This window comes from Vicugna pacos, chromosome 12 (assembly GCF_048564905.1).
Source record: "Vicugna pacos chromosome 12, VicPac4, whole genome shotgun sequence".
NCBI lineage: Eukaryota > Metazoa > Chordata > Mammalia > Artiodactyla > Camelidae > Vicugna > Vicugna pacos.
In genome coordinates, this window is record NC_132998.1 from 63,741,358 (window position 1) to 63,762,318 (window position 20,961).

The 20,961-nt window shown below is 55.4% G+C and overlaps 1 protein-coding gene and 1 long non-coding RNA gene across 5 annotated transcripts; one reads left to right on the top strand and one right to left on the bottom strand.

The window, feature by feature from the left end:
- Nucleotides 1-22: 22 nt before the first annotated feature.
- Nucleotides 23-2,897, bottom strand: LOC116278483 (uncharacterized). Its single transcript, XR_004187812.2, has 2 exons — nucleotides 1,575-2,897; nucleotides 23-980 (listed from the first exon to the last, which is right to left on the bottom strand). It is a non-coding gene; the product is annotated as an uncharacterized lncRNA (long non-coding RNA).
- Nucleotides 2,898-3,345: 448 nt separating this feature from the next.
- On the top strand, nucleotides 3,346-20,225 carry TRMU (tRNA mitochondrial 2-thiouridylase). 4 transcript variants are annotated; one of them, XM_072973713.1, is made up of 11 exons: nucleotides 3,346-3,548; nucleotides 6,287-6,452; nucleotides 9,344-9,450; nucleotides 12,342-12,464; nucleotides 14,356-14,528; nucleotides 15,647-15,700; nucleotides 15,785-15,851; nucleotides 17,172-17,272; nucleotides 18,649-18,793; nucleotides 19,093-19,248; nucleotides 19,743-20,225. In XM_072973713.1, exons 1-11 carry the CDS (start codon nucleotides 3,467-3,469, stop codon nucleotides 20,030-20,032), a joined length of 1,464 nt encoding a protein of 487 aa, XP_072829814.1. In that variant the 5' UTR covers nucleotides 3,346-3,466; the 3' UTR covers nucleotides 20,033-20,225. The 4 variants fall into 4 exon arrangements, with proteins under 4 accessions (XP_072829814.1, XP_072829815.1, XP_072829816.1 ...); XM_072973714.1 differs by having other exon boundaries at nucleotides 3,381-3,548; nucleotides 19,166-19,248; XM_072973715.1 differs by lacking the exon at nucleotides 3,346-3,548 and having other exon boundaries at nucleotides 6,421-6,452; nucleotides 14,415-14,528.
- Nucleotides 20,226-20,961: the final 736 nt, after the last annotated feature.

Consider the following 20,961-nt stretch of genomic DNA (forward strand, 5'->3'; position numbering starts at 1 on the left):
TAGTACTAACCAGTATGCACAATTTATCTTAGCCAAACTTTAATTCTTTCTACAAAGTGATTCAGACTTCACTGTGAATTAAAATTGACTTAAGTGTAAATCCCAGCCCCTCTCCCCAGGTCCAGGGCAGGCCTAGTAATCTGCACTTTCCAGGGCGCCCAGGTGACTGATGCAATGCACCACAGACCACAGCGGAGCAGAGGAGGCTGCCCTAGGGATGTGGGGGTGCAGGATGGCGGGGAAGCGCGGGAGCTGGGGGGCTTATCTGAATACCAAGGTGATGGCCCCTTGGCTGTGCCCCTGGTGGGGGCAGCAGGGAGCCATGGAAGCTGTGGGCCACTGCAGAGCACACTTCCTGCCGGAGCCATTCTCTCTCCCCTGTATTTGTTAACCAGCTGGCCCGGAAGCCACTAGTCTATAGAGATATTTTATTTATGAGGAAATTTTTCACCGTCTTACTTCAGTAGCCTCACAGCAAACAGAAAACCTGCTAACTGGACCAGCTTTGGGGGCTCCCATCCAGTGTTCCCTGCACAAAACCAGGGAACGTCGGTCCCCAGAGGGCTGAGGGAGGAGAGCTGGCTGGGCTGTGCTTCGAACTTTCTCTGGTTAACGTCGTGAGTGTGAGTCATCACCTGGAATGGTCTGGCACGGGGACTGCTGTGCTATCGAGGGGAGAGAAGTGTGTGTCACAGATGGCACTGCTGCGCCCGTAGACAGAGCCTGGCGCTTGGAGGCGGGCCGCGTGGCTTTATGAGCTTTCACCTGGAGCTGTCCTGAGTGACCGAGCCATCAGACTCAGACAGGGCCCCTCGCTCTGGGACGCCTGCTGGCCAGCTGGAGCAGGGCCTACGGGAATCAGCAGTCTGCTCCTCTTCCCGCTTGTCTGTATCCTGGTGGGCAGTATAGGAATCTAGAATCCACCACAAGGGTCCTCGGATGTCTGGTCTGGCCCTCAATTCACAGGGAAAACCCAAAATCTGGAATTAATCCATCCAGCAAATATTTAGGGAAACTACTACGGGCAGGCTGCATTTCTGCCGGGGACACAGTGGAGTGCAAACTCAGACATCACTGTTCTGGTGGGAGAGGGGGGCTGCCCTGGGCTCTGGGCGGCGCATCCACAGCCAGGGATTGAGCTGGGCCTTTGGCCCTCACCTGCTCCCTGGGCCTCCCATCCAGGGCTCTCCCCTCCCCCAGGCTCCTCAGGAGCAGCCAAGCTCTCCTCGGGGACAAGGCACACTGTCCATCTGCACGAGTCCCCAGGCAGGACAGCAGTAACCTGATCGGAAGTCTCCCGAAGCAGATGGGAGAAGCCCTCCCAAGAGCACGTGCTGGGTAACGCAGTGCCTGCCACCCTCCCCTTCCTGTCTTGGTGTCTGCCTGGCTGCCCTGCTGCTCACCTGACAAAGCTCCCTTCCTCCCGGCTCCCGGGCTCTACGTCCACCACTGGAAGGGAGACCAAAGTATTCCCGGAGCTCAGGGAGAGGCCAGCCACTTCCTCTGAACGGCAGGTAAACCACCTCGGCTACCACTAGAGGGCCACCCTCCCGGCTTAAGGCGTCCGACTTCACCTGATTTTCATAATGTTTCATTCATTTCCTGGCGCAGACGACTTCACGTTTCACAGCTCTGAGATCCACGTGTCTCACATGGCTGTTAGCAGGCGGCACATGGGATGTCACTGTCTTTGCCTTCACTGGTCCATCACGGACCTGGATTATACACGGTGATTAAAGACTTGGAGCTGCCAAGGAGCTAAATCACCACACATTTAACTGAAAAGGAGCAAAAACATGTTGCCACGTGTCATGTTCCAGCCACTTCGGGGTGGGTGGCAGCACTGCCATCACCAAAGCCCTCTGCTGAGCAGGAAATGACTGCCCCAAGCCTGCACCAAACTACCGCTGGGCAGGGCGGGCTCCTACAGACTGAGCTCCAAACCCAGTGACATCAGCTGGGTCACCTACATTTAGGGGTGACCTGGGTTCACTCATTTCTTCCGGGACATGCAAGACGCACTCGCTCCCTTTGTCAGATGTTTCCCTGATACCTTTTTCTTCTGAAAAAGTAGTCCAGTTTCTGTTTCCCCACAGGGGCCTTGTGTCCTTCCCTCCAACCATGGAGCTCACCCCTGCCTGCTCTTGGCACCAGTGGCCCTGACTCTCCAGCTGGCAGTTCCTACTTCTCTTCTCAGAAACGGGGACTTGGGGCCCTCCTCGGTTCACTCTAGACCCTTAACACCAGGAATCTGTTCTCAAGAAGATGACTTGCCTTAATAACTATCCGTGGTTAGACATTTATGTCCGCTGTTACTCTTTTAAGAAACTGTTAATAAACTAACGTGACTTTAATGCCAAGCTTTGGTATGTGTGTTATTGACCTGATTTAAAACTACCTGCATTTGCAGGACATTTCCTCCTCTGCTTTTTCCAAACCATGCTTCACACCCTATATGAAATCAATTTATAAGCTGCACCAGCAGTTTTAAACATGAAAAAGAATGAAATGAAAAATAATGGGTACACAGCACATTGCAACGGTAAGAACTGTTTTGAGAAGCGTTCTTTTTTATACTTATAGGTAAGTGGTACTCTGGGCCACCCTGTAAAATGTGACACTCTGGGTTGAGGCTGAAATAGTTGAGAGTCACTGATTTAAAGAATGCTTGTATTTTGCACGTAGGGACTGTAGCCTCTGGTGTCAAACCAAATCTCAGGGTCCTCCGAGCCCGTGGCGCTCGCCACATCCATTCCACCAGCAAGGGCTATAGATTTTATCTCCAAACACTCATCTTTCTGACGCCACCATCACCTTCCCAGACAGCTGGTGCCCTGGCCTCCTCACAGCTCCTGTCCAGCGCACAACCACGAAATCTTTCTGCGAACTTAAATGAGATCACCACACCCCCACGCCCACCCCCCCGCCCCTGGTTAAAACCTCGGGTGGCCCCCACTGCGCCCCCACGCCGTGTCTGGCCCCGGTACAGGGCGGGGCCCTCCGCCTGCCGTTCCTTCCCTCCTGATTAGTGAAGGCCTACGCCTCCTTCTAGAAGAACCCAGGTTAACATCACTCCTTGGGGACCTCAGGTCCTTCCCTCGGTTATTGGCCTGTGCACGACGCACCCCCCCTGGCCACACGCTCCTGTGGGTGCTGGCGATGCGGCCGCGAGCCACACGAGCCCCGTCCGGCGCAGCTCACACGCAGACGTGACGCAGCCAGTACTGAGCGCGTCAGGCAGGGCCGAGGGGCCGAGGAGGAAAAGGAGAGCCTCGCGATCAGTGGGCTGGGCGGAGCCCCGGACGCGGGAATGGAAGCCCGCGGAGAGGCGGGCCGGGCTGGCGGAACGCAGGGCGCCGAGAAGACGCTTCCCGCCGGGCCGCGTCCTTGCGCACCGCGGCGGGGCCTGGACTTCCGGCGCGCGGCGGAAGCGGCGGCAGCCGTGGGAAAAGCCGGCGGCGCGCGGATGCGGGCGGCGCGGCACGTCGTGTGCGCCCTGTCCGGCGGCGTGGACAGCGCCGTGGCCGCGCTGCTGCTGAGGCGGAGAGGTGAGGCGGCCGAGGGCCCCGGCCTCCCCTGAGCGGCCCCTCCTCGGAGAATCCCTCCCCGTCCTGCGTGGCCTTGGGCGCCCCCTCTCGACCTCGCTGCGGCCTCTCGGCCCCTCACCCTCTGCCTGGGGTCGGGAGAGCGCGCCTCCGCTGCCCAGACTGCCTGGGAGCAGTCAGCACCCCCCGCCCCGCGTTATCCACTTAGAGGAGGGTGATTTTCCGACGTTCGGGGGCCGCGTTTCTCTCTGGCTCCCGGCCCTGCGCCCGGGGTGATTGATGGTGGCGGCGTCGGCGCTTAGCCTGGGTGACCACGCGCGGACGTGAGGGGCGCTGACCTCTGCGGGCACAGCGCCCTCTCAGTAAAGGTCCCCATCCTTACGACGTAAGGAAGGGCCGTCAGGCACTGTGTGCGACAAGTACCGACGGGCGGGCTGCTTGTTAAATAACGATTGTGCTTTCCGTTCATTGGATGACAAACTTGCGCAGAAGCGCTGGCCTTTCTTCAGCCGTCTAAAGAGTGCCCAGGGTCGGGAGCAGAGATGAACGAACGGCCCGTCTGAATTCCCCGTCTGTGTGGCCCTTTCTCATTGTGGGGCCTCATACACCTGATGACATGTGTGGACTCTCTGCTGTGAGCCACCTTTCGTGCTAGGCACTTGGAATGCAGAGTGAATGCAAGGTTCCTGACCTGGGATAAGCTGATTAAGCTCTCTCTCTCTGTAAAATGAAGAAACACCTACCTCACAGGCTTACTGAAAGGATTAAATGGCATAATACACACGAAGTGTTTACTGAGTGCCCAGCACGAATTAGGCACTCAGAAAACAGTAGTGGTTATTAGTTCATATTAATCATAACTATTATGGAAGGTATACTAAAGTGTTAAATAGAAGTCTAGACAGACTAAGAATATACATTGCAAGAAAGGGGGAATCAAAGCATCACAGAGGTGGTGGTGTTTGAGCTGATTTTATTGTCGCGCCCCGTTCATGTCTGATGTGAACAAACCCAAAGTTCCAGTTTGGAGCAGAGAAAGGTTTGTGAGTTGAGGCGCCAGCGCGGAAGATGGGAGGCCTAGACTCATCTCAAGTCCTCGGTTACAAGGCTCTAAGGAAGCGTAGGATTTCACTGAGCAAACATATGGAGCCATGAAGTAAGGAGGAAAGCACTTCTGGCAGAGCCAGCAGCAGGAGCAAAAGCTCAGAGGCATGAAAGTGCTGGCGTGATGGGGCGGAGAAGCAGGCTGAGCTCTGGTTATAGAACATGTTCTGTCAGGGACTCGAGACTGTTAGGTCCTCGGAGGGTTCTAATAAGGGCTGCAACATGTTCCGGGAGATGTGGCAGGCTGGCCGTGGGGAGATGCGATGTATTTTACCACTTCAGGAAGGTAAGCCCTCCCTCCTTCCTAGAATCCACGCTGTACAACTTGATGTTCCAGCCTTCCTTGGGTTTTTCCTCCTCCATCGGGGAAGCTGGTGGACATAGCAGAGAAAAAGCGTGGGCCACACCTCTTGGCATTGAGGGCTTCCCCAGTCTTGTTGGAGATGTGTGTTCTGTTGCGCAGATCCTGGAAAGTTAAGGACGAGCGAGGTGCTGAGGTCCCATCCTGGAGTGCCTGGGCCTGGGCCGTGAAAGTGGGTCACGTCTCCAGGAGAAAGACAGTCAGGCAGTGAGTCTGTAGGAGAGGCGATTTTTAAAGCTCTGGGTGTGGAGTTATTTATTCGTTCTGTTTAAGCTCGTGCTGTGCTGGGAACTGCGGGGCACTGGGGACACCTGGTTGTTTGAGACACAGTGCCTGCAGATTGAGGAGCTCTGTGCCTTAGTGAGTTGCAGTGGCCACAGGTAAACTACTAGAGTCCAGAGTGCTGTACGCGGTAAGAGACACAGAGTCAGGTGGTTTGGGAAACAGAGAAGGAAGGGCCTGTTACCTGCTGGGATGGGAGGTGGTCTTGCTAATGTGGCATTTTAGCTTTGGTAAAGCTTTGTCATTGAATCTCTGTTCTATGGAGTACTGAATTGAACCTCTTACAGTCAAATGCCCTGTCTTTCCTTACACTGAGCCTGCCCAGAAGGAACAGATTTCTCATACATCATAGGCGCCTGTGTCATTCTAAAGTTGATCTTCCCAGTATTTGGTAGGGTACTTTGTCAGCAACAGAAAAGGGGAAAAAAAAGTTCTCAAAAGGTAGAGATAGTGCAGTCTTTGTAATAAAATATCCCCAATTTTATTTGTCTTTATGTCTAACAACTTGGAATCTCATTCTTAGATGAAAATTGGAAATAACTTTTGAAATGACTTTTACTTCTCTGGTAACTGAATGGTGGTTTTTAGTTGCTTTGAAACATTTTGTTGAATTTCTTCTTTCATTCAATCAGCACACATTTGCTCATCTTCTTTGTGTGCCAGGCATTGTGTTGACACAGTGCGGGGACACGAAGAAGGAAAAATAACATCGTGCTCGTATCTTGGGGATACAGGCAGACAGTTCAGCGCAATACTGTATTGTGCTGGTGGAGGCCTGTACAGAGTGCAGTGGGAGGCGGGGGAGGGAGCTTTAGCCAGGAGAGTCAGGGGTGGTCTGTACTGCGATGTGACCAGAGCGCCGAAGGACCCGTGGCAGAGGGGGACTGCCAGGCACACCAGTGCACAGAGGCACGCGAAAGGTCGGAAGTTGCTGCCTTTTCCCCCCAGGGTGAGGTTACATCCTCTCTTTAACTTGCCCTTCATCCCTCCCCAGGTTACCAAGTGACAGGGGTGTTCATGAAGAACTGGGACTTGCTGGATGAGCATGGAGTTTGCACTGCTGACAAAGACTGCGAAGATGCTTACAGAGTTTGCCAAATCCTAGACATCCCTTTCCGTCAAGTGTCCTACGTGAAGGAGTATTGGAATGATGTGTTCAGGTGGGTGCAGCTGACAGACGTGAAAGGCCTCCGATGTTCTGTGAGCCCTTTCCAAGGGCAGGATGGCCATACTCAGCCAGGCTGACAGCATGCAGCCAGTGCTTTGTGTTTTGGCAGTGGTGCCAAAGACCGTGTGTGGGAGGCCTTAGCCGCCCTGGGGGCCCGGTGTTAGATGCCTGGATCCCAGAGCGCCCCCAGCCCGTACTCCTGCTACTGTGCCCCCAGCCAGAAGTCTCTTTAATGTCTTTGGAACCTTGAGATGTTTCTGCTGCTAAATTAGTGTAGGGGACCTGAGGCTGAGGCCTCCCCTGGGAGGTGCCACGGGGTGAGTATCCTTGCAGGCATCCATGTGGGTCAGCGATTCAGGGTTTCTGAGAAAAAGAGTTAGGTGACCCACTCCCCTGTGCCTTTTGAAAACAAGAAACAAGCAGACAAAAAACTAAAAATTCAGTATAACCCCGACAGTTGTTATCAAGGGCTCACCCTGCACCAGGCACCGGTAAACTCGGGAACGGAAAGGTGTGCAAGCCGCAGTCCTGTTCTGTGCGGATTTGCAGTCCAGCCGGGCAGAGGACTGGACTGTCAGAAGAGGTAAAGATGGTGGTGAGTGGCACACAGGAAGCACCCGAGGTTCTGTTAAAATGCTGCAGGTTCAGAGGAGGGAGAAATGTGTCGTGTGGAGTGGTCAGGAAGGCGTCGTGGAAGAGGTGAGATTTGACCTGCCCTTGAAAATAATGAGACTAGAGAGGACATTCTGAGTGGGACGGCAGGAGCAGTGCTGAGAGGAGGAGAGGGCCCTCATCTATTTCAGGACTGCTGAAAAATTTGGCCAGACCCTTGTTGCTGCAGAGGAAGGGTGCTTGGGGCTGGAGTCTTGTGAGCCTTGACAGGGCCGTGAGCCTGGGGTGGCCGGTGAAGACATCCGAAGGCAGCAGTGACAGGCAGGGGTGGGTTATACTTTAGTGTCAGAACATCCTTGGGTTCTCTCCTGATTCTGCCACTTACTGTGTGATCTTGGGCAATTTACTTGACTTCTCTAAGCCTCCTTTTCTTATCCTTTAAATGGGGATAATGGCTCACAGAGGCATAGTAAGAATCAAATAAGATTGTGTAGAGAGTGCTTAGCACAGTGCCTGGTATATTAGAAGCAATAAGTGTAGCGTGTGTTATTTTCATTATTAAAAGAATAAATCTGGCAAACAAGTGTAGGGTAAATTATGGGAGGAGACTGCGGGCAGAGAATCTCAGGAAATGCTGGGGACTTGGAATAACGTGGGAGCGTGGAGGGGAGGTGAAGGCTGGCTGTGACAGGTCCCTGCGGACAGATCCTCTGGGCGGTGGATGTCAGGCTAAGGAATCAGCTGGGGTGCTTGTTAAACACACGTCTGGACCTGGGTCTGGGATGGGGCCCTGGAATCTGCACTTTAACAGGCGCTTCAGTTGATTCTGTGGAGGGGGTCCTCCAGGTCTTTGGGAAGCAGTGTGATGGGCTTGGTGCCTGTTGAGCGTGGGGGCAAGAGAAAGTGAGGAAGAGTCAGTGATGGCTTCATGATCAAGGCCGGATGGGTGGAGAAAGCAGGTTTGGGGGATTCCTTTGAGCACTGCAGGGATTGAGGCCATAGCAAGAAATTTAGGTACTCGTCCCCCTTGTCCCCTTGGTCCCCAGGGATGCCTGAAACCACAGACAGAACCGAACCCTGTGTACACGATGTTCCCTGTCCATACACACCCTGATAATGTTTGATTTACAAGGTGGGCACAGGAAGAGACTATCCGAGTTGCCAGTGTCACCACTTTTGTGCTTTGGGGACATTATTAAGTAAAATAAAGATCACTTGAGCACAAGCACTGCGATCCTTGACAGTCGAGCTGATCACCGGGACGGCTACCAAATGACTCGATGGGAACTACTTACGTAGTTTACGGCTTGGTGAACCTCTTGACAACTTTGCAACAATTAGAATAAAAAGGAGGAGCGAGTGTAGTAGCATCAAATGTTGAAAATACGGAGCAGCGCGAGTCTCTGCAGTCCCGGGAGGAATGGCAGGCGGTGGGCGCGCGGTCTGGCCTTGCCTGCCGGAGCTGAAAATGCGTGTGTGGTCTCCGAGCCCGTGCAGGTTGTTCATCTGTCTTCGTGACATGGCCGTCTTGATCAGCGTTTTTTTTTTTTAAACCATTGCTGATCAGTGGAGAGCTTCAGGTTAAATGAAAAAATGGTCACAGACACCAGAAATACACCCAATTTAAAACTCCTGAAATGCGCATCACAGTCCTCTGGAAGTGAATACTCCTAAGACCGGGAAATTCTTGCTCCTCCTCCCACGTCCAGTCTGTTAGAGCAGAAACCCACTTACGAGGATGCCGGATCCACTGCTCAGCGCCAGGAGGTTGCTAGTCCTCAGACGTATGTGTTGGTCACATTAGAAAAGGTATTTTTTTAGTGTATTTGCCCAGCGACCTGGGTTCCCACGCTGAGATGGCGAAGTGGCTGGCTGAGCCCCGAGCTGTAACTCTGGGTTGTTTTATTCCTACTCTGACTCCGGCTGAGTCTCTTCCGCACCTAAGCCTGCCTGTGATCGAGAGGCCCAAGGGAGCCGGAGCTCAGCGAGCCCCTCACATCCCTCCCCGCGTATCCTGGGAGCCCCCGGGGAGCCAGGGCGCCTCAGTTTTCCTTCTGGCTTATTAGTCGTCAGAGGTTTAGATGGAAAGCACAGCTGGCTTTAAACAAACGTTTGGTGGAAGTGTTGGAACTGGCTGTATCCTGACGCTCTCCTGTTTGCAGAAAATTCTAGTTTTGTCGAGACAGGGAGAAACTCTCAGCAAGTAATTTACCTGATTTCTCTTTTTGAGGAATGTTCCACACTTAGAAAAGTCTCTTTCTTTCATTCCAGTGATTTTTTGAATGAATATGAAAAAGGAAGAACTCCCAACCCCGACATAGTCTGCAACAAGCACATCAAGTTCAGCTGTTTCTTTAATTACGCTGTGAATAATCTTGGTAAGTAATTTGGATCATCTTCATTTGTCTTTTTAAAAACCAGCAGATTTTTCAGAGAAAGCCAGAAGTCAAAACCTTGTAAATAGTTTCCTCTTTCAGAAGGAAAGGAAGCAGTGAAAATGGTCACATTTCACTGAATAAGGAAGAGCTCTCTGGCCGTGCACAAGTGATAAGTTCCCGGGGTGGGGCTGGGGGCTGCCTCTCTGTCATGGTCCGCGCAGCTGTAAGGGCAGGAGAGCCCCCTTCAGAAAACCCCGAGGTAAGACGTGTGGGATCACGGCTGAAGAGTTGAAAGGTGGGGCCACTAGACCCTGCCTGCAGGTTCAGCTTTGCTCAGGGTCGCTCTGCTTCCAGAAGTGATTGTACAGAGCAGAAGTTTCAGGAGCCTGGTTAGGGCTTAAGAAACTCAGCATCGACTTTCTTGTTAGTCATCCTTTTGGCTAGTCCTACCGACCTCTCTTGTATTAAAAGTAGGTTTCTGCTTTGTCCGGAGGACAGGTCTGGGTCTGTAGCTGAGTCTGGATCCTGGGTCTCTATTTGGTTTCTCTGCTTTGAGCCGTGTCTCAGTGGTCTGTTCTAAAAGCCTGTTTATGCTCAGGGCCCTGCTGCCACTGACCGGCTGCCTGTGGATCACATCTGTTCCCAGATTCCTGCTTTCCATTTCCATCTGCCTAGTGGGACAGCCCGTTCCTTTATGCTGACCCTCCTGGTGCTGACCTGCTTGCTTAGGCTCCTCTTAGTGTCTGTGGCTGTGCTCTTGTGAATTCAGGTTCTTTTTCTTGTCCCCTGCTGCTGGGATCACCGTGATAAGTTTCTGAAGTTCTGGATCCTGGCCGTTGCTACTCACCCTGCCGTGCCTGGCCGCTTGCCCAGACACACTGTGTGCCCGGAATCCAGTGTGTCGCAGGACTGTTGGCCGCTCTGTCCTGTCAGCACTTCATCATGACCTAAAAGGGGACAGAGTAAGCCTGCCAGTCGATGTAAGGTGACCTGCAGCGGAGACAATGATGATGAAAAGTTGGCTCATGGAGTTAGGTAGTGAAGATGCCTGCAAGAGTAGCGAGCTGAAGTCTCAACAAGGTGGAATGTGGCTGACCCCAAAACCATGAGATCGAGGGAGCTGAATGCAGAGTTTGCTCCCTAGGTTCAGGATCTATTCCCCTGGTCCAGGGCTGGGAGTACCTGGGATCTGGGACCCCGAGGGCCTCGGGCTGGCTGGGAGCCCACGCAGCCCAAGTTCGCCTGAGGTCAGGACGCCTGAGGGAGGAGGAGGGGTCTGCTGGGTCCGCACCTGGTAGCCCACCGCTAGTGGCTGCATTAAGTTCCATTTTCGTGGGAAAAAGAGTGAGACTCATGGAGTGTGTGTTGATTTTGATTTTGAGACTGTGGGAAACGTGCCATATGACGATGTTCAGGGCCATCATAGCAGGCTCAACGTGTGACCCGGAGGGCAGAGCCGGGACGCGCAGGAGACAGGCCTCACCCAGGGGAGGCACGGATGGCGCTTCAGAGGGGAACGGTGCTCGCTGCACAGAGGGCGAAGCTCTCTGTCACCTTAGCTTTTCAGGGAGCCCTGAAGTGGTCATCCTGTGGGGACACTTTGGAAGAATTTCTGCAGTAAATGTTTCTGAGTCTGAATTTACCACATGAACAGTGTGACACAGAATCAAGATGCATGAAACCCAGATGTCTAGAATCGCGGGGCTTCTCACAAGGAACCCTACATTAAAAAGAAAAAAAACGGGGTGTGGGTAGTAATTAGGTTTATTTAATGGCGGTACTGGGGATTGAACCCAGGACCTCGTGCATGCTAAGCACACACTCTGCCACTGAGCTATCCCTACCCCTCTGAAGCCTACATTTCTTGCAGTATAAGTGGTGGTTCTTTAAGGAAATAGATTTAAAGTGTTTCTTCCTCTATTAGAAAATCAGGCAAGATATAATAATGTGGCCCTAAAGGTGCTTTGTCAGGCAGTTAGTGTGCACCAGTGAATTCATCCTGGGTCCTTTGTTTTACACTGAGCTGCTTTGGTTGGTTAAGTCTTGAATCAGTTTTGCTGCCCCTTCCAGGAAAACGTCTCTTGCAAGACTGAGTGTCTGAAAATTTCACTTTCACACAGTGAAACGATTACAGGCTAATATGTGCCTTGGTAGTTTCTTTCATCTCTCTGCATAGTGTGAAAAGAAGAAATTGAATATGCTGGAAGGTCCTTCACTGTAATAACAATAATACCAATTTACTGAAGAAAATTTAAAACTACAGAAGAGTAAACAGCGGAAAAGTGTCATCTGCAGTTCCACCTCCCAGAATCAAAGGAGTAGACTTACTGATACTTGTCTTCATTTTTTTTCTGTACGTTACCAAAAAAATGGGGTCATTTACTTTTTTCCCAGCTGAGCAATATCATAAGCGTATTCCCATGCCATCAACAGTTCTTTGTAAGTGGCACTGTTGTAATGACGGTGGCGCTTTAATTTACTTCATATTTTCCTGGTGGTGAATGTTTTTGTGTTTTCAGTTTTTCCTTAGTATAAGAAACAGTGAAATGAGCTCTTTGTACTTAGATCTTTGTGTGCATATCTGACTTTCCTTAAGCTAGAATAAATGAGTAGATAGATACTAGCTTTTGAAAGGCTCTTAAAGATGCAGTAAAACCTTGTAGCAAGATTACATCAGCTTAAAGACTGAAAGGCACTTGCGCAACAGGCATTACGGGGCGCCTCTGTTCCTGGGGACCTGGGCGTTAGCCGAGAGCCGGGCAGGGCATCTGTGCAGGCCATCTGGTGTAAGACATGGTGTCTGTCCCTCCTTTGAGCGCTCGGCTCGTACCAGCCAAGGCCAGCGGGTGCCAGTCTCAAGTCCGATCCTGGTGTTCTTACAAACCTCGCAGGAGCAGATGCGGTCGCTACAGGTCACTATGCACGAACTTCCCTGGAAGATGAAGAGGTTTTCCAGCAGAAGCACATTAAGAGGCCAGAAGGGCTTTTCAGAAATCGATTTGAAATTAGAAATGGTAAGTAAAAGCGCCTGGGTCAGAGCTTAATTATCCATGAACAGCGTGGGCTCTTTTGAAGGATGGCAGTGGGCTGTGTGAGCCCAGACTCCTCTCTGTGAGTCCCAGACTAGCTTGCTGGTTTTGGTTTCCTCTTCGGAGAAGGACAGTTAGTGGAAGGGTCATTTCCCCCGAGGGTTCTGATTGGTAACAGGAGGAGACCCAGCCGGTGCCTGGGGAAGGGCTGGTGGGGACTGAAGCCAGAGCTCGCGGCCCGTCTAGATGCCGTGCACGGGTAACGCAGAGGCTTCCGCGGTGTTTGAGAGAATGTGTGTCAGTCGTAACAGGAGTGGCAGGCACTCGGGCGTCTGACCGCGTTGGCACGGGCTTTGTTCTGGGTAGTTGTTCTGACGATACTGCAGTGTCTTTGTTCTCTGGGTGTGTTCTAGGCATCTGGAAGTTTTATTTTCCTTACTCAGTTGCCCCGGTGACCTGGAGTAGGGCCTCCTGGCCTGGGTCCTTGGGGAGAGTGCACATGGGCAGCAGAGCCAGCCCCGGGTTGGCCGGCCCTGAAGCCCTGGGCCAGTGTCCTCGCCTGTCCAAGTGGCAGGTGGCACCCTGGCTGGCCCGGAGGTGTGAAGGTTTGGCATCAGGCTCCTGGCACAGGCCGATCTCCCCAGTGGGCAGTCCTGTCCGTGGTCTAGGGTGGCCTGATTGCCTTGATAAAAATCATAGATTTTGAGTTTGTTTTAAAATAACTCAGAACTTTGAGAAATTGCAAATTGCCCCCGTATTCTGAGGCTTTTATACACACTTAACACTGTTTGACTGAATTTAGTTTTAAAACAAAAAATAGCATTTTGCAAATGACTCTGCCAACCTGATGACTGGTTGACTGAACTTTGTTTTTCTCTTTTCGATTGATTTTTGCTTTGTGCATAAAAAGTGGTGAAGTCAGTTTCCAGCTCTGCCGGTGCCTTTGCCTGCATGCACCATTGTGGGCAAGTCACTTTGATGAGCCTCAGTTTCCTCGTCTGTGAAATGGGGATAATTCTATCATAGGGCTTAGCCCAGGATGTGCGACACGTGGAAAGAACCCGTAACACTAGCACAGTGTCCAGTTTTCTCCGCTGGTCCCTGAACTTCAGAGCAGGGCACCCAGGGTCTGTGGTCGTGAAAGTTGTGTCACATGCCAGGCAGGACTGAGCAGGCCCGGAGACAGAGCCGGACCTTCTTTTCTGAACAGCATTCTGTGTTCAGAGTCGGTCACACCTCTGCACCGCTGCCGGAGAGCCGGTGTGGGTCTTTGCAATGACCTAGGAAGTGAGGGGACCTGCAGGGGGCACCTGACACATGTCCGCTTGGGCTCCACAAAACCCCGCCTTTGCTGAGAACGGAGGCATTTAGAGGCCAAGTGCTGCTGGGGTGGGGCACAGTCCGTCCCCGCCGGTGGAGCCTGGCAGGTTGAGAGAGTCCTCGAGAACACTCGGGCCACGGGCACGTCCCGTGGTTGTTAGAAAACAGCGCCGCTTACACTGTTCCGGCCCAGTTTTCTGTAACTTGTCTCATCCACTTTCCCCAACTGTGGCTGGATTTGTTTTTTTCTTATCACCTTGTAACATTTTTTGTAATCTTTGAAAATACTGCAGTCAGGCGTGTGAGCTGGAATCAATGTCCTCGTTACATGAGGGCTCCTTCCTGGTTTTCTTTTCAACAGTAGGTAAATTAGGGCTGAGTTTTTCTTACCTTACCCACGGCGGTTCTTTTTTCTGGAAATCTGCTGTTTCTTGTCGATCTTTGTTTCTGCCAGACCGGGGTGGGTAATCGATCAAAATACACAGAAGGACGTCATTAAAAGCAAAGTGTCATTATTTTTATGCCTGCAACGTCTTTTGTTCTTTGCTCTTGGCAGCGGTAAAACTTCTCCAGGCAGCTGACAGCTTTAAAGACCAGACCTTCTTTCTCAGCCAGGTTTCCCAGGATGCCCTGAGGAGAACCCTCTTCCCTCTGGGGGGATTAACCAAAGATTTTGTAAAGAAAATAGCTGCTGAGAATAGACTTCATCATGTGCTTCAGAAGAAAGAGGTAGGATTGAGGGGTGTGCGTGCCCACATGCACCGTCTCCACGGTCGGGGTCAGGCAGTGTTTCCTGCCCCGGGATCTAACCCGGGGAGGGCCTGGGAAAAGCACCTGGAGGAGCTGGCCCCTCCCGCACACAGTGGGAGGTGCTGTGGCATTCAGAACTCAGCTGAGAAGTGACTTTCCCGGCAGCCTGGCAGCTCACTGGGATGCCCTGGGCTCAGCTGCCAGGTGAGAGCGGGGCGGTACGGACCGGGCCCCCAGACGCCCCGCTGGCACCTGGATCTTCTGTGTCCGCCCACGCGTCTGCCCAGCCTCGTCAGGTGCGTCCTCTGGGCCCGGCTCTGTGCTGCTGGCCTCTGCGGATGCGGTGAGGAGCACAGTTTCGTCCCTGCCTTCGCAGAGCTGAAGTCCGGGGTAGGGGGCAGACAGACAGACAGACCTACCGTCGTAAACTTAGAGGGGTTTTTGAGAGAAGGTACAGGACCCGGTGAGAGAAGAGGCCGATGGCTCTCATTTAGAGACGGGCGCCAGGAAAGGCCTGCGAGGAAAGTGTGTTTACCCTCAGGCCTCGGGGGTGAATGGGGTGTAGTGTTCCAGGGACGTCGGGGGTAGGGGCTGGCGTGCCGGTGGAGTTGAGGTGAAGCCAGTGTGGTGGGGGCTTGGAGCTAGAGGAGGGGTGTGATGGGGTCCCAGTGAGCGCGGCACTCCCTGGGGTGCTCGGTCTGGCCGGGCCATGTCGGGGTGAGGCCAAGTGTCCTCCGGGTGTGGGCAGGGCTGTGCCTTTGTCGGCAAGTCGTCATCCCCAAGGAAGACCCCCGCACCCGTCCCTCCCACGTTGTCTTGTTCACCTTCTTGGGTTGGGAGTGGCCTGGCGCTGCTTACGTAGCTGGCGAGGTCCGAGTCTGGGGCCTGGAATAAGCCCCTCGAGGTCTATTTGTGGCTGTGACTGGCATCTGGTGTTGAGGAGAAAAGCCAGGCCCCTGGCCCAGAGGGCAGGGAGGTTCAGGGCGGGGGAGGCACACGGAGGCCCTGCCTCCCCGACTCCGGCGGGACTGAGTGGAGCGGCTTCCTGTCCTGGTGCCGGCCGTCCCGTCTAACGGTCGGCCTCCTTCTTGTTCCAGAGCATGGGCATCTGTTTCGTTGGTAAAAGAAATTTTGAAAATTTCATCCTCCAGGTAAGTGTTCTTTGATGGAAAGGGATGGAGTCACGTTTCTGCGCTGGACCTGGATCCATTAATAACGAAGCATTTGTTTTCCAGTATTTACAGCCTCGACCTGGTAAATTTATTTCTATAGAAGACAGTAAAGTTCTGGGAACGCATAAAGGTGAGACGCAACCTTGGGCTGCTTTTCATGCTAAGCTCCTGAGTCCCGGGCGAGTTAGAGCGCTGGGAAACTTGGACAAGATGCTGACAGTCCTTTCCGCGGCGGCCCGTGAGCAGAGACCGCCGGGAGGGGTGCGCGTGGTGACAGGGAGGGCGGTCGTAGCTGTGACTAGGGGGTGTGTTTTGAGACGCGGTCCCGTTTTACACGTTGCGGCTAACAGAAGAGGACTTCGTCTGGTTCAGGCCGACTGCACTCTGAGTCCTGTGTTACGTCCCTGTGCGTAGAATTGTTTTCCATTACATGAAGGCAGTGCCAGGCTGCAGAAAAAGTCCATCCTGATGAAGGGAGTTAGGGTGATCTCAGAGCATGAGTGTCATGATTTTGGACAGCGTGAAGAGATGGGATCAGAAGGTGGCCCTCCCAGCCCGGGTGCTGCTCCCTCCTCCCAGATGGCTGTGGGGTGGGGGCACCGTGAGCCTGCACTGGGCCTCGTGGGAAGGAGGGGACAGGGACAGAGATGAGGCAGGCGCGAGAGTCCACAGCCCAGGTGGGAGGACAGAGGTGGGGTCGGTGGGCAGTGGGGCTGTGCCCTCGGAGCTGATGGTCCAGCGAGGGTCTGACCTGCCCGCAGGGCGGGGCTGGTGCTCAGCCCTGGATGCCTCCTCCTACCCTGGGGCGTGTTTCTTGGAGACGCCCCACCTTGGTTTGGGCCAGGTGGCTTCCCCTTCCTGTTACTGTTGAGGGCAGTGGGGGTCCCAGAGAGCCGAGTGTTCCTGAGACAGGAGGAGGCGACAGCCCTGCTGGGCAGGACTGTGGGGGCTCCCAGCCTGTCCCCAGTGGGAGGCTGTCAGAGGACGCAGGGGAGCTTGGACACCTCGATTCCGCCAGGGCCTGTGCTCATGTCACCCACAGGGTGGGGATGTCTGTGATGGGGGTGGGGGTGCACAGAGGCAGTTGGGAGGAATTGGCACAGACAAATCGGGGCAGCCCTGATGTCCTGCCCTGAGGAGGTTGGTACATGGTGGGGGGAGGGCGTGCCTGTGAAAGTCACAGGCGCATCAGGGGCTCAGCAGGAGGGCTCGTGGCTTTAACGCAGGGCACTCGGCCCACTTTCTAAAGGAGTTGTCCCTGCTCCTTGTGGCTCAGGCAGCCCCACAGCTGGAACTGCTCCTTGCGTTGTGTGGGGTACAGCCTAACCCAGCTGCCTCTAGTGGTTCAAAGAGAGCCTCCTGCCTGCTCCACCCACCCTCCTCCCCATCCCACGGGTGTGCTGTTTGAGATGGGGCTCACTCCCGCCTCACCGAGAAACTATTTCCATAGGTTGGTTCCTGTACACTTTGGGCCAGAGAGCCAAGATAGGGGGCTTACGCGAGCCCTGGTACGTGGTGGAGAAGGACGGCACCAAGGGTGATGTGCTGGTGGTGAGTCAGGCCGGCCGTGTAGACAGATGGGGGAGGTCCGGTTCTCGGTGCTGAGACCAGGCAGGTGGCCGGAGGGGCCACAGAGCAGCAGTGACGGTGCGACGTCCTCGCCTTTCCCCTGCGCCCTCCCGGGGTCGGCCTGGTGCTTCAGTGCCGGGAGGAGTTTGTTTAAGGGGCTTATTAGGCTTCCTGTGTGCTGCTCACACAGTTAGTCATCACGCTAGTTCCTAGTAAGTTGATTTTATGAAAGAGGACAAGACCCAGGGTTTAAGGTCCAGTGGCGTGGAGGACGCTCCAGTGCCTTGGACAGAGTGTGCACAGAGTAGGCTCCAGCAAGTCACCACTGAGCGGGGGTGGGGGGTGGCAGAGCCAGGGCCAACCCAAGATGTCTGCCGCAGTGGGGCCCTGAGCTGCTGGGCCCCAGGACTGTCCCCATGCTCTAGAGCAGGACTTCACAGACGGGGCGGGCTTCCCCACTTTGCTCCCCCAGGGACCTCTAGCAACGTCTGGGACATTGTTAGTGTCACAGCAGGGGGGCGGGTGGGGGGGGACAGGGGCCGCTGGTACTTAGTGGGTGGAGACCAGGGAGCCCCCATCCCATGACAGAACCTGAATGGTGCAGCCCAGACCTGAATGGTGCAGAGAGCCCAGCTCAGCGTGCTCGGTCCCAGAGCCAGGGACCTTCTCTTAGACACTAGCAGAAGGGCTGGAGCTCACTTGCTGGTTCTGGGACGTCTCCTTCCCAGAAGAGCCGTGGGTGTGAAAGCCTGGATGGCGATTGTGGGGTCAGGCGTGAGCCGCAGTGACTGTGGTATAGAGCAGAGCGGTCTCTTCTGCTTTGAGGGGAAAACAGGAAGGTCGCCCCCGACAGCTGTCCCTGTGGGGCTCCCTGTCCGCTAGAACCCACAGGACCTGCCTCGGGGAGGCACTGGGTCCGAGGAGGCCCCGGAGAGCTGGCACCAGCCCTTTCCTCTAGTAGCCCTCTCCCCAGACACTTGGGGCTCCATGGGATCCCCGCAGTGGCCTTGCGTGGCATCCCTATGGAGGCGTGGCTGGCCCGTGTGCCCCTGGTGCTGGGCGGGTGACTTGAACTTGGAGGAGGGGTGAGGTCATGGGCCGGATCACATACCCCTCTGCTGCTTGCTGAGTGTGACCGTGATCAGTGACTTTCCCTCTTGTGCCTTAGTTTCCTCTTATGCAAAGTTGGGGTGCAGGCCGTGGGATAAGCACGTGCGTGTCCACATGTCAGTGCAGCTTCCATTAGTGAGTGCTGGCTGTTACAGTCCTTAGTAATGAAGTGCAGTGAGGGGGCTTTGGGGCGGGGGACCCTCTTCTGAGGGCTCCAGAGCGTCACGGCCTTGCCTTCCGCTCCGCAGGCCCCCCGGACAGACCACCCGGCCCTGTACAGGGACCTGCTGCGGACCGGTCGCGTGCACTGGATTGCAGAGGAGCCGCCCGCAGCCCTGGTCCGAGACAAGATGATGGAGTGCCACTTCCGGTTCCGCCACCAGATGGCGCTAGGTGACTGAGCAGGGCGTCCCGGCCAGGGGTAGGGGAGGCGGTCAGACCCGGGCAAGGTCCCCGTCGTTCAGACCGTAGAACACACCAAACCTCCTTCCCTCTGCCTGCTCGGGAGCCAGCCCTGGGAGGTGCTGAGGCCAGCTCAGCCTCCTTTGTCTGTGATGCAGGGAGGGTCTTGGGAAGAGGGTGCTGGGGTGAGGGTCCAGGCTGTAGTGTGTGCTGCCTGTACGCCCAGCAGGCGGCGCTGGGCCCCTCTGACTGGCCCTGAGCTTCCGTAGTTCCCTGCTCCTTCCTCCCAGGAGCCCGAGGCCTGGGGCTGAGCACACTTGGCAAGGCCTGTGCCCTCCTCCAAGGGTCCTTCTCTTCACCCAGTGCCCTGTGTGCTGACCCTCAATCAAGATGGCACCGTGTGGGTGACGGCGGTGAAGGCTGTGCGGGGTCTCACCCTGGGACAGGTGAGGGGGCGCCGGCTCTGCGCTGTGCTCCAGAGGGTATGGGATGCCACACCGAGTCTGAGTCTGCGTGTGGCCTGGACCCCGGCTCTTCTTAGCGCTTGCTCAGCCTGTGCGCGGGGTCCGGCTTTGCTGTGGAATGACAGCATCGCACTTCCTTCTCCCCAGAGCACATGGTCTGCATCGAGGGGCTTGGGGGCAGGTGGGGTGCGGGGGCTCAGGTCACACAGCCAGTGACGGGGGGAACTGTGGCCAGCTCTGTGTCGGTGCCCCTTCTCTCCCGACTGCTGTGGCCATGAGGCTGTACTGGTGCAGCCACTGGGAGGGCCCGGCTGCCTGTGGGCTGGGCCCTGAGGACGAGGACAGAACAGGGACAGGCAGAGCATTGCTTCCCACCTCCACCCTAGACCAGCAGCCGCAGGTCGGGCTCCTTGCTACTCTGCAGGCCCCCGGATGCCAGGTCCGCCTACAAGTGACACAGCCCCTCTCCTTTCCAGTTTGCCGTGTTCTACAAAGGGGACGAGTGCCTGGGCAGTGGGAAAATCCTGCGCCTGGGGCCGTCCGCCTACACACTGCAGAAGGGCAGGAGCAGAGCCGGAGTGACCACGGAGGGCTCTGGCGACGGCCACGGCAATCGCCCAGGCCTGGGTCCCACACGCTGATGGAGGCTGAGTGGCTGCTCTGCTGCAGAGCTCGCGAGAGGACGTGTCGGGGGCAGGGCCCGGGGCTTGGCTGCTGCTGCCAGAACCTGCCGCCCCGGTCCCGACCAGGCCGGACAAGGTTCTGAAGGCCTCCAGGGCAGGGACGGTCCGTCTCCTCCCCTTGCTGGCTGGTGGGTCTGTCCCAGGCGCCCCATTTAGCGAGTTCCTCTTTCACACCCCCAAGAGGGTTTCCCACCAGGAGGACACAAAGCGGACCAGGGGCGGGGTTGTGTGGGCTGCAGGGACGGCATCCAATAAAAGTTGTGTCTGGAATGTGAACTCTGACGGCGGCCCCCAGTGGGGTAGAGGCCCGGGCAGGTGGTCTCAGGGGCGCACGGCGCTGGCCTGCCCGACCGTGCGGACACACACGTCGACAGCACGAGACAGCGACGGAACCCCCACGCTCCTCGCCCCTCCGTTCACAGCTGTGCCCACCACCTGTGGCACGGGACGGACCTGACGGGCCTTGAGCCGAGGCCCAGCCTCCTAGGTCACACTCAGTGTGTCTGCTGGGGAGGGGATCTGGAGCCCACCCTGAGGGGCGGCCCCCCTCCGTCTGCATGGCTGCGTCGAGACCACCCCTCCCCTGCAGAGTGCCCAGCACCTGGCCACCCACGTGAAAGCTGCAGGACTGCAGGGGCCTTCGCTCACGGAAGGATCAGAGGTGGGAGACTGACTGGAGCACGTGCACGTGTCTGAGTCTGTTTGGGCTGCTGTGACAAAATACCCCGGACTGGGTGGCTTAGAGACAGCAGGCGCTCATTTCTCACAGTTGTGGAGGCTGGTGTCTGAGATCAGGGTGCCAGCTCAGTTGGATGAGGGTCCTCTTACGGGTCACTGATGGCCGTCTTCTCACTGTGTCTTCACATGGTGGAAGGGGTGAGGCCCTTCTGGGACGTCTTGTAAGCACACCAGTCCCATCCATGAGGGCTGGCTCCGCCTCCCAAAGGCCCCACCCCCTAACGCCATGACGGCAGACAGCAGGATTCTAACCTGTGCATCTCGGGACACAAAC